Source organism: Perca fluviatilis, chromosome 17 (assembly GCF_010015445.1).
Source record: "Perca fluviatilis chromosome 17, GENO_Pfluv_1.0, whole genome shotgun sequence".
NCBI classification, from domain to species: Eukaryota; Metazoa; Chordata; class Actinopteri; order Perciformes; family Percidae; genus Perca; species Perca fluviatilis.
In genome coordinates this window covers 29,299,546-29,312,449 of record NC_053128.1, presented here as the reverse complement: position 1 = coordinate 29,312,449, position 12,904 = coordinate 29,299,546, and the positions used below count along the sequence as shown (strand labels likewise).

Below are 12,904 nucleotides of genomic sequence, written 5' to 3'. Positions count from 1 at the left end.
TTAAAGGGCTCGTTCGGCATTTTGGTAAATATGCTTATTCCAGTTCTTGCAGAGAGTTGGATGAGAAGATTGATACCACTCATATCGCTAAATATGAAGCTACAGCCAGGAAACGGTTAGCTTAGTTTAGCATTAAGATTGGAAACGGGGAAACAGCTAGCTTGGGTGTGTCTGAAGTTAAGTCTCGCTTTTCCAGACCTTCCTCCACAGAGCTGTGGAGTCCACACAGCATTCCGGGATAGGAGAAAAACGTGCTCTGGTTTATTGGCGTGTCTTTAAACCAATCACAATCGTCCTGGCCTCTGCAAAATAGTCTCTGGAAGGAACTTGTTTTGGTGGAACGTCTACATTCAAAAGTAGTTTTAGTCATGCGACAGAAAACTCCGATTGGACAGATAGTCTAGCTAGCTGTCTACCCTGCAGAGATCTGAGGAGCAGTTAACCATAGTCCTCACAAATCCACCGGAGTTTAAAATTACAACACAAAGAAAGAGTGGCATCCAGCTGAGCAATCCCGGAAGTGGAACTTCGTGAATGTAGACTAGTCTAAAGTTAACAAAATCCACCATCCAAACTCCTAAAGCTCTGTAAAATGTTTTTTTTTTTTTAGATTATTTTTTGGGCATTTTTAGGCCTTTATTTGACAGGACAGCTGAAAACATGAAAGGGGAGAGAGAGAGGGGGGAACGACATGCAGCAAAGGGCCACAGGGCGGAGCTGAACCAGGGCCCGCTCCGTCGAGGAGTAAACCTCTATATATGGGCGCCCGCTCTACCAACTGAGCTATCTGGGTGCCAGCCTATTGTTCGTTTAATCCGTACAAAAACCAAAGGGTAACCAACTTGTGGTTTTAACGTGAGGTTATGTGCTGGACTATTCAAGTTGGACAGGGCCAAGCTAGCTGTTTCCCCCAGCTTCGAGTCTTTATGCTAAGCTAAGCTAATCAGCTGCTGGCTGTAGCTTCATATTTGGTGTACACAGACATGAGAGTGGCTTCGATCTTCTCATATCTCGGCAAGAATAGTAACAACTTTATATAGCACTTTTAGTGTAGTGATTTTAAAGATCATTATAAAGAAGCATTATATTGAGTGGTCAATATAACAACAGAGAGCTAATCAGTGGGGCCAAATAATAGCAGGACAACATTTGGGTAAATAGAAAGCAAATGAGTGTATTTCACAAAATGTCAAACTCTAATTGACAGCTAGGAAATACCGATGCATTATGATTTAGTACAAACCTGTAGTGCTGTCTCGTTGTCTGCCATCAGCTGATAAACGCCTCCAAGTGCATCACTTGCCTCTGCTTCCAGGGATTTATCCTGACAGGTAAAGCAGGATTGACTACATCTTTCTGTGCATAATGTACTTTTCGTTCAAAAAAATAAATAATCATTTGTCTTATTCAGCAGGGCAAGAAGAGAGAGAAATGTGCAGCTAAAACCAAAAAACCCTTTGCAGGTAAATCCTTACCCCCGCTGTGCGTGCAATGTTGAGCTGGTGTTCCAGGCAGGAGAGGGACTGCTCGTAGTTGCCCAGTTGGCTGTGTAAGGTGCCCAGCTCCCAATAAGCCTGAGCCTTGCCCCCTCCTTCCCCACCCAGCTCATGGGCCACCACCAGCCGCTTCTCAAAGCACACCAACGCTTGCTGGAGACTACCCAAAGACCTGAAGAGAGGGGAGGGAAAACAAAGGAAGTGATCATCTACAGTATTTCTTTGCATTTGATTTGTTCTTGCAAACACTAAAAGCAGGGGGGTGGAGGAATGTTTTCTCAAAAGCCCCGAATCTTTGAGGGTTTTAAAATATCTTCAACTTTGTGTCATTTCCCCTCCGTCTTTCTGATTCCTACCATGCCTGCTGTACATTATTAAATGGTAACATTATTTTTTGACTCTTGTGTTGTCTTCTCATCGATCATGCAACTTGTTGTTTTCCTGGGCAAAAATTGAAAGTTAACCGATTTTTTTTTTAGGTTTTTTCTGCGTTTTTCAACTTATTACTGTTAGTTTAACACTTTCTTTTCGGAATTCATAATTATATGTCTTCAGTCTGTATATATAATCACAGACTGTATACAGTATAATATATATACATACATACGGTATCTCACAAAAATGAGTACACCCCTCACATTTTAGTAGATATATCATTATATCTTTTAATGGGACAATACTGAAGAAATGACACTTTGCTACAATCCGCTGGCAACAAAAGTGAGTACACCCCTATGTTAAATTCCCATATATATATATATATATATATATATATATATATATATATATATATATATATATATATATATATATGTATGTATGTATGTATGTATGTATATATATGAAGGCCTGAAATGCCCAAAAAGTACTCTCTGAAATTATGAATTATTTTGACAAATAGTTAGGATTGAGGGGAAAATCACAGACTGTCAAAGTTTAGTCAGGATACTGTTTTTAGTTTTTTTCAAATACTATCAAATTTAATAAAACATCCAAAATTCAATGAAAGTATTGAACTGATCCTTAATTTCCCATGCAAATAGCGCTTGTATGGAACCTTTCATGTTATTTTTGGACAATTTGCTTGGAAGAAACACACATTTCTGATGTCAAAACCTTCAAAACGGGTCAAATTTGTCCCGAGGACAACATGAGTGTTAAGGTGGCAGGAGTGAAAATGAGTCGCCCTCCACATTGGTTGTGCTCTGGTTTCAGAATGATGGAGACAGTTGGAGAACAATCAGAAACTAAACAGGATGTAGGCTCTACAGGAGGATTATTTTCCTTGCCAACTATCATGTTCTTTTCAAATTGATGCGCAGACTTTTAGGCATTTTATTATCAAATGGCTTGATGGCTGTCGTGAATGGAGCATGCCCATAGACCCCCCCGCCCCCTAGATTTCGGCTGAGCCCTGAATGTTTACAATGTCTGGCTCCACTCCTAACCAAAAGTACCTGTAGTTTTAAAAGTTTATTTGTAAATTATTGAGTGTGGTCTAGACCTACTCTAATTGTAAAGTGTCTTGAGATAACTCTTGCTATGATTTTTATTACTATAAATACAATTGAATTGAGATTGATACTACTGGTACTGTGTTTTTCACCTATTACAGCACTCTTTTTTTCAGAGAGACCAATATGGGCAATTTAAGAAAGCAAACAATAAAGCAAAAGGGTTAATTTTGATTTGGAGCTGTAAAAAGTTCCTCCGAGAGAGAAGGGTAAAACGAAGGAACATCTACAAAGGCTGCGTTCATTAAGATAAGTCAGTGACTCTTTATTTCCATCTCATTCACACTCCAGAGAACAGAGACAGACTACAACAGATGGATGAAGGGAACCCATCATTAAGCCTTGTTTTTCTTTTGTCATTGAACATTACTTGTATGGTTTCATGTGAGAGATTCATGTGGGGATATAGTCTCTGTAAAGAAGCGAGGGAACTTCCCTTACTCCGATACTCCCCTGCTGCGTGTTACTGTTGTTGAATTATGATTGTTTTAATTATGATCATGACTCTAATTTAAAATGTGTACGCTTGAGGCAAGGGAAGCTCATTTGAGATTCTTGCCCTGTTGTGGGAAGGCATATCCAAACTAATGGGAGAGCACAGAACATAAATATATGCAATGCATAAATATTAACACAAATGTAAACAAATAATCTGGAGCTCTGAAACCGTGCAGATACAGCATAACGACACCTTTGATAGACTAACTGCTACAAATGTGCACGCCTTTGCTTGCTGTATTCTAGCCTGCAATGGAGTATATAATTCAGTTTTCAAGTTCAGCATTCATTAAAAAAATATGGAATATATGCAAATGATGTGCTACAGCCTACTCCACCACCAGACAGTGTGGTGGGCAGAGGAGAATTAAAAAAGCAAATGAAATAGAAAATGTACTTATTTGCTTTCTTGTCGAGAGTTAGACAAGAAGATGGACAGCACTTTTACATCTGTATGGTTAAAATGAAGACACAGAAAAAGGAGACGCCCAGTTTAGCTTAGCATTAGGACTGGAAACAGCGGTGTTATATCTCATTTCTTTCATTCGCACACAAAGTCTGTAAACTGGATATAATAAGTGTGTGTTATGTGGGATTGTGTGCATGACTACTACATAAAAAACACAGAATGTTTTTTGTACAGAAAAGGTGTTAATTAGTGAGCTTGTAGGCTGCACATGAGGCCAGTCAGTTAACACTAGACTTGGCAGCAGGTAACGTTAGCTTACCATTAGCTAGTAGCTGGCTTTAATACGACAGCTAAACATTGTAATGTGTGAATCTATTTAACTGGATAGGATTCCAACACTGGGACGTACAACAGTCTGCAGCTAAAGACACAGAGGAGACTAGCTGCACTTTGAGACACCATGGACACTAGAGTCCGGATCGGGCCGAATTTTTCTGTCCGAGGCCGGCCCGCGTCCGACAGAGCCGTGACCGAACCCGGCCCGAGCCCGACAGGTATTAAGAAATTTGTGTCCGAGCCCGACACAGGTAAAATCTCATTTTTGTTTGTGTGGAAAGCCACCTTTTATTAAGCAACTGTAGGAAGGCATTCGGAAATGTCAACAGATGAGCGCATCAGCGCACACGGGGCAACAAGCGCACGTTAATCAGCTGTTAACATGTTCAATGTGTTAGCCTTTCCTGATCGCTTCGTTTCCGACCGTGATCAGAAAACCAGGGAGACTCGTTACCTCCAAGGCCGACGTTATAACATGAATATCCACCAACTCTGCTCGGGTTGCATCTACAACACGTCTGCTTCCTCTTTCTCTATCTCTCTTCTGCCCACTTACCACACACACACACACACACGCACTGAGCTCTCTTAAAAGGAGCCGCAGCACCATTTTACAACAAATGCCTTATCGCGCTGATGTGACCGAGCCCGACCCGACCCCGACCATAATTTCTAAATATCTGTCCGAACCCGGCCTGGCCCGGCGGATACCGTTGGGACCCGTCGGCCTCGGGTCGGGTATCCATGCCTTAATGGACACTACCACCGTTGTGGAAGAAACAACACGACAAGAATTAATGGTGCGTTAAAGTGCATCTCCTAAGCTCATGGTGCATTCAAAGATATTGTAAAATACCCTTCTGTAATCTAGTGGTTCTTATTTTGTTCCGGTTTAACAGCAATTTATTGGTGAAAAAAGTTAATGTTATAACATTTTAAATCAATCATTTAAATTTGACCATACGGCCTTAGCAATAAACAAGGCATTCTTCAATGTCACCAACTTTCAAAGTATCAGTTCAGGCACTGTTTAAGCACCAGCACTTAAAAGTCTTTTAAAATTGTTTTAGCACCAATATCGGAATATACCCTTCGTCTTTATGCTAAGCTATGCTAACCGGCTGCTGTCTGCATCTTCATACCTAGCATACAAACATGAGAGTGGTTTAGATCTCCTCATCTAACTTAGTGTATAACCTTTGTTTTGCTGACCTGTGTGCATTGCCGAGTCCTCTGTAGGCCTTCTCCTGGTCCTGGACGTGGTTGAGACTCTGAGCCACCGTCAGGTACTTCTCGTAGTACTGAATAGCCTCCTCGTAGTCTCCCAGAGCGTCATAGCAGTCTGCCAGGTTCCCGTAGGCCCGGCCACGGTCCAGCATGCTCTCAGTCCCGCTCAGCTGCTGCAGCATGGCCAGCTGCTGCTCAAAGTAGCCAATAGCTTCCTCAAACACCCCCATGTTCATTTTGGTGATGCCCATGTTCCCGTGGACCTGGGCCTCCAGACGGGCATCCCTGAGTCCCTGCGCCAGGCCCAGCTGGGCCTCATAACACTGGAAGGTTGTAGCATAGTCTCCCAGGGCCATGTGGACCGCTGCTAGGTGGCCAAGGGCGCGGCACTCCCCCTGCTGATCACCTAGATCCTTCCGGACAGTCAGTTCCTGGCTATGGAAGGACAGGGCTGTATCCAGCTGGCGGAGTAGCCTGAAAGAGAGAAAGGAAGAGAGGTAAGAGAAGACGAAAGAGCACACAGTTTAAAAATATCTATCGACTTACATGTGAACTAGTCTGGATCAGCGAAAGTATATTCAAGTACAAAGTACATTCTGTAAGGCTTTGTCCCTCACCTTCCGCTCTCTGTGTGTTGCTGTTCTCAAAATCCCTTTGCTTCAGGAAACAACGACAAACTTGGAGCTAGCAAGCTACATGCTGAAAATGGTAGGTTTTTTAAGGAAATTTGGATCGTGCCATAAGGCAGACCTGCTGGGTTCTTTCGTAGAGCTGGGTATCCCCACTGATTTCCTGAATCGATCTGATGTTGATTAACAAGGTCCCAATTCAATTACGTTTACTATTCGATTAAATGTCGACTTGGAATATTTCAGTTACACACAATTTTGCTTGGATATGAAAGAGATTCTACAATTGTACAAGGTTCCCCTTTAACCTGGTGCATTATTAAAAGTATCAATGTTAACATTAAGAATTGACCACTTTATTTATTTTTCAAGATTTATTTTGGGCATTTCAGCCTTTAATGGAAAGGACAGCTAGATATGAAAGGAGAAAGAGAGAGGGTGAAGACATGCAGGAAAATCGTCCAGTACGGACTCGAACCCTGGACCTTCTGCATTGCTATACAAATAAAGCTGCCATTGAGGCATACACCTCTATATATGTGCGCCTGCTCTACCAATTGAGCTAACCCGGCCACACTTGACCCCTTTATTTAACATGAACACACAATAAAGTGCAGCTCTACAGACTCTACAGACAGTGACTATTGAGTGACATTTCATTCAGATATCTTGATGTTAGAGGGCCATGCCAGTTTCTCCCTTGCCAAAATGTAGCCTAACTTTGGAGCGTTATTTAGCAAACCTTCCCGACAAGCAAGCATGAGATCGACTCTGGATTTTAAAAAAAACGAACCCAGCCCTATTCTTTCGGCGAATGATTGTAAAGATTTACAAAGAATACAATGGTAAGAGCAAATAACGGCGAACCATGCATCCAGCTAATTTAAATAGCTCACATTACTATATTGTGTGAATAGTTAACTTAATTTAATATTGTATGTGGCGTTTTCTTTAGCGGGGTGCAAATGTTCCACCAAAACAAGTTTCTACCCGAGACTATTTAGCAGAGTCACCGTCGCTGTGTCCAGCGCTTAGCGTCACCCAAGACGATTGTGATTGGTTGTAAGAAATGGTTTTAAGAAATGCAAAAATGTTTTTTTTCCAGAATTTATCTGTGGTGCCAGACCTTACTCCACAGCACTGTGGAGACAGGACTGGCAATCAAGACTACCTGTGAACTGATCCAAGTGCTGAGTAGGCGTCCGCCTCCATCTTCTGATCGTTGACCTTCTGAGCCAGACTCAACTGCTGCTGGTAGAACCTCACCGCTCCGGGGAGATCACCCCGGCACACACACACATCCCCCAGGTTCCCAAAGGCCCTGAAAACCGCCTGCTGACAAATACAACAAATGATTAACAACCACTTCCTGTGTGAAGAGGAACAACTATTTATTTTTTTACAGTTAGTGAACACCGCAGCAGTAGGTGACCTGTGTGTTATCCAAAGCTTGTGCCAGAGAGAGCAGGTATCTCTGACATTCCTCGGCTTTCTTGTACTCCCCCAGTGCTTTGTGGGCCAGGCCGAGGTTACAGTAGGCTTTTGCCTGAGCTAATTTGTCTTGGAGGTCCTTCGCCAAGGCCAGGTCCTGCTCATAATACCTAGGAAATGGGATGAAAAATGACATAAAAGCACAAATGAAGTAAACATTTCTTTAACAGAACATGCAACACATACTAATGTGAATTTATGTGCACATACGTTTTGGGATATACAGTATACATGATTATGCATCATGACAATAACCCTTTGACATTATTTCCCCGCTTCAGTAACTTCAAGGTCCTTATTCCCCAGTTTGACACTACAGTATATGTTCTGTGTGAGCTTGTTCCAGCTTTTCTTTAAAACAATCTGAAGTCTGAGGGAGATCATCAACCCCCAAGACTCCATGCTTTTTTAATGGCTGCGCCATCCAATCGAATGGAAATATTTGAGATGCCTAGTCCCAAAATCTGTCCTCCTGACACATTTAATATCTTTAGAAATCTCCACAGGCTAAAAAGTAGTTTTTAACAAGGATGACAAGTTGTTCCTTCACAAAAACAAAAAACACATTCCCTTCACATGATGAGATGAGTATAGACGCTGACCTGACAGAGTCTCTGTACTGTCCGAGGCAGTAGTGAGCGTAGCCGAGGTTGTGGCAAACCTTCCCCTCTCCCTCCAGGTCCTGCAGGCCAGGGGCCAGAGCCAGGTACTGCTGGTAGTACGGCAGAGCCTGAGCGTATTCACCTCTCCAGCTGTGGAAGTTGCCCAAGTTTGCTGCAAAAAAGAAGAACACATTTTTGAATCAATCACAAATTCCCGCTCTTCTGTCCCTCAAAGCATCTCTCTCTTTGTCTAGCTTGCCTAGTGCTCTTGCTTCGCTTTGAGTGTCCCGGAGTTCTCGTGCGATGGCGAGATGGTGAAGGTAGTGCTGCAGAGCTCGATCGTGAGCGCCCAGCGCCTGATAGGCTACAGCCAGGTTACCATGGGTGGAGGCCTGGGACGGACGGTCATTTACCTGAAACACAAACGAGATGTCAAAGTTCCGTGTCCCACGTGAGCGTCTCCACATTGCTTGTCAAGAGTGCGGCAGGAAATTCACCTCCAGTGAGATCTGCAGTTCTTGTCGGTGGTACCGGACAGCTTGGTCATAGATGCCGAGTGCGTGATAGGCGTTGCCCATGTTGCCGTAGGCCCTCCCCTGAGCAGCGTAATCACTCAGCTCCTGGGCGAAGGACAGGTGGGCTTTGTGGAGCTTTAGTGCTGCCTCGTACTCCCCCTTCATCTGGTGGATGATGCCTGAGATGGACGTAAGAACAGGGAAGATACAACTTGTCTTTTAAACGTAACAACAAAGAAATGGAGATGCTGTTAAGCAACATCAAAATGTTTTAATGTTGGGGTCTGAGTGATAAACAGAGGTCTGATCTGAAATGTGATCTGATGGATTAACAGAGGGGTTTTAAAGTCTTTCGAGACAAGTTCAAGTCTTAAGTCTATCAGCAGAGCAATTGTTAAGACAGATTTACGTTAAATCTTAAGTCATTTAGGACCTACAGTAAGTAACAGTAAGTCCAAGTCAAGTGAAAAGTCTAAGTGAAGTTTTAAGCCTGTCAGCAGAGACGTTTAAAAGTATTTTGGGGGCAAATCCAAGTGAAATCTTAAGTCATCTCAGACAAGTCAATTCTCAATAATTGAGACATGTTCAGTCTAAAGTCCATCAGCAGAACAATTTTGGTCGCGCCAAGTCTCAAGGCATTTGACACAAGTCCAAGTAAAGTCTAAAGTCCGTCAGCAAAGATTTTAAACCCCTGTGAGGCAAGTCCAATGTCAAGCCAAGTCTCAAGACGATTAAGGCAAGTCCAAGTCAAGTCTCAAGCCTGTAGAGCAGTTTTAAAGTCTTTTGGGGCAAGTCCAAGTCAAATTAGAGTAATTCGTAATTTGAGAAAATGTTAAGTGTCAAGTCGGTCAGCAGAGCAGTTTAGTAACCCTAAAGATGGAGATTCTACCAGGTCAGATCTCAGTATCGGGAATTATTTAGGGAAAAATTTCCAATTTAGGGAACAAGTCCAAGTCCTCATTTTTGTGACTTACATGTAAGTCTTACTTGTTTCCAACTCTCAAGTCTGCAGCTGTGTTGATGAGTTCATCCAACATTCATGCGAGTAGTAGTAAGCATCAAACAGAGCTTGCTGCACTGCATGTAGGGGAATTCATGAACATGAGGAATTCCCCAAATGATGCACCGAGATATAAATACCAAACAAGCAAAGAAAACGTGTGTATGTGCATGTGGACATATGTGCACACGTGTTTTTGAGAACCCTGAAGAAGATACGATTCAGAGCAGTGAATAATTAAAAAGCTACAGTTGGAAAATTCAACAAATCTAATATCTGCAGCTAGGGATCTTAAATATGCAGAGATCCAGGAGAGCTGTGTCTCTGCCCGGGGAAAAGGAACTGGAAAACTTTACGTCCCAGTAGCCTTACCAAGTTGTTGTGTGATGATTTACAGAGTTAAGGAGGAAGCTTGGGACACGAGAGGAAGAGGAGAGGAGAGAAGAGAGGAAGACATTAGCTGCAGGAATGGATGATGGTTCAGGTACGGGATATTTGTCCCTCACTCTCCACTCTCTTTGTGTTAGCTTTAAACCTCAGTCGCATCGAGCAACATTAACCAGAACGTCTGAGCTAAGTTTTAAAGAGGATAAGGATCGTGCAACAAGGCAGGCCTGCTTGGCTCGTTCGGGGAATGATTGTAAAGATTTACAAAGAATACGTTACGGCGTTAACTCTCTAACTGGGACGTTCTGGGACTGATTGCTGGGATTAGCTATGGACAAAATACAAGAGCAAATGACGTTTAACCATGTATCCAGATCATTTAAATAGCTCACGTTACTGTATTGTGTAAACAGTTAACGTAATTTTTTATTCAATCAATCAACTTTATTCAAGACACAGAGGTCCATAGAAACAACACAATACAAATATATATATATATATAAATATAAAAACAATACAAAACATTTAAGAATGGTGCAGATGAGGCATCATTTTTTTAAAACATATACAGGCTTCGAGTCCATTGTTTCCAAAAGCAAGATGTATACCTTGTGTCACTCTTAGAAACGTCAACTATGGACACAATGATCATATTCGTTGACCCTGTCAGTCTGCACATGAATCTATACATAAAAGTTCTTAAAACAGCATTGAAAGTGGGCACATTGTTAGACACAAACATTTCACTGGCACTACTCCCCCTAGGAATTATTATTATTATTATTTTTCACACATTTTCTATACAATTGTACATACGTAGCACAACAGTGCTGCCATGTACATAAATACACAAATATACAGCACAATATACATTACCAATACAAACGTCTTCTACCCACTCCCCAATCCCCATGCATCCTCATAACCACCAATCAGTACAAGTATACATTTGGAGTAAAGTGAGCCTACATTTTGCCGCCCACAAACAAAAAGACAAGGTAGGGTATATCTTACACACAGACAAAATGATACATAAAGAAGCATAAGTAAAGAAAAAATATATATATATATATATATATATATATATATATATATATATATGAAAAAGTAAAATAAAAAAAATGTATAATTAAATACAGGCAAGTCATTTAGTTATCCTCAAGGTAGAACTACACCTCTTCCCAGTCTGCCGCAGAAACCTCATCAAAATAGTCCATGAAAGGCCCCCAGGTAGAATAGAATTCTCCCACGTTTCCTCTGGGTGAGTATTTCATCTTTTCTAACTTTAAGTGATACATGACGTCTTTAAGCCACCTGGTGTGGGATGGAGATTTTGGGCCTTTCCAATTCAGCAGGATAAGGCGTCGGGCTAGTAAAGTTGTAAATGTCACCACTGTGTGAGATTTTCCAGACCACCGGGAGTGGGAGTCAACAGGCTTGGTCCCAGATAGCGCCGTGACTGGATGGATTTCAATAGCAATGCCTAAAGCGTCTCTAAGTGATGTAAATACCGCCTCCCAGAATGTTTGTAAGCGAGGGCAGGCCCAGTACATGTGCATTAAGCTAGCTGGAGCACTTTGACATTTTTCGCATGACGGATCTAGAGAGGGGAACAGTTTTGCCAGTTTCACCCTGGAGAAATGCAACCTGTGAACAATTTTAAATTGTAGCAAGCCGTGTCTGGAGCACGGTGAAGTAACATGCACCAGCCTCAGAATTTTGCTCCATTCATCCTCTGAAAAGCTGAAGCCCAGCTCCTCGTCCCAAAATGCTCTTATGTTAGTTACTGTCTGTGGGTTTATGCCGCTTATGAAGGTGTAAATGAGGGGGATGGTGCCTCTGTGTGGCATTGCTATGGCCAGTAATTCATCCAGCGGTGTTGAGGTTGCCAAATGGGGAAAAGCTTGATAATTATGTTGAACAAAATGAAGATAGCAGAAATGAGGTCAGAGGTCTTGAGGTTAAATTTTGAGCTGACAGAAAGAGGCAAATGCCCCATCTATGTAAAGGTCTTGTATGTAGCAGATGCCATTTGAATGCCAAGCTCTGAAAGCTAGTTCGAGCTTTGAGGGTGTAAACAAGTGATTATGCAGTAGTGGTCAGTTAACGTCATTTAATATTATATGTGGCGTTTTCTTTTGCGGGGTGCAAATGTTCCACCAAAACAAGTTTCTACCCGAGACTATTTAGCAGAGTCACCGTCGCTGCGTCCAGCGCTTAGCGTCACCCAAGACGATTGTGATTGGTTTTAAGAAATGCAAACAACCCAGTTTTTGTTTTGTTTCACCAAAACAAGTTCCTACCCGAGACTCTTTTGCAGAGCCACCCAAGAAGATTGTGATTGGTTTAAAGGAATGCAAACAACCTCTGACCATTTTTTCTCCTATCCAGGAGTGTATGCTCTTGTTGCCAGACCTTCCTCCGCAGCGCTTTGGAGTTAAGTCTGGCAATGGAAGTTTAGTTGAACACGGGGGTTTTCAGAAGGCAACTAAATACTGGGAAATACAGCCGTTGTTGCTGCGCAACAACACACAAGACTCTTAAATGCACATATCTTAAACCTGTGTGTGTTTGGGGTTAACTGCGACCTTCATCTTCCCTCCTTACAGTTATTGTTGTTTACATCCCCGCTGATAACTTGATTATAACCAGATTGAGGCAAAACTGTGATTATTGCAACACTCATGTAAACACCTTAACTGGGTTATCGCAGTCTAATTAAGGTCCAAATCAGAGCAAAACGTTATTAGATTAACAGGATTGGATTACACATCTACCTTTCAAAAATACTGTTGCAAGT

General features: G+C 42.1%; 1 protein-coding gene across 3 annotated transcripts in view; it reads right to left on the bottom strand.

Moving 5' to 3' along the window:
- The window catches only part of ttc28 (tetratricopeptide repeat domain 28), a 166,247-nt gene that overhangs the window by 33,609 nt on the left and 119,734 nt on the right, over positions 1–12,904 (bottom strand). For all 3 annotated transcript variants that reach the window (XM_039779288.1, XM_039779290.1, XM_039779291.1), the window contains 8 exons: positions 8,700–8,896; positions 8,462–8,615; positions 8,203–8,374; positions 7,542–7,710; positions 7,281–7,441; positions 5,466–5,954; positions 1,476–1,668; positions 1,244–1,324 (listed from right to left, as the gene is read on the bottom strand). In XM_039779288.1, coding sequence (XP_039635222.1) covers positions 1,244–1,324; positions 1,476–1,668; positions 5,466–5,954; positions 7,281–7,441; positions 7,542–7,710; positions 8,203–8,374; positions 8,462–8,615; positions 8,700–8,896 — 1,616 coding nt within the window. The remainder of the gene's footprint in view (positions 1–1,243; positions 1,325–1,475; positions 1,669–5,465; positions 5,955–7,280; positions 7,442–7,541; positions 7,711–8,202; positions 8,375–8,461; positions 8,616–8,699; positions 8,897–12,904) is intronic.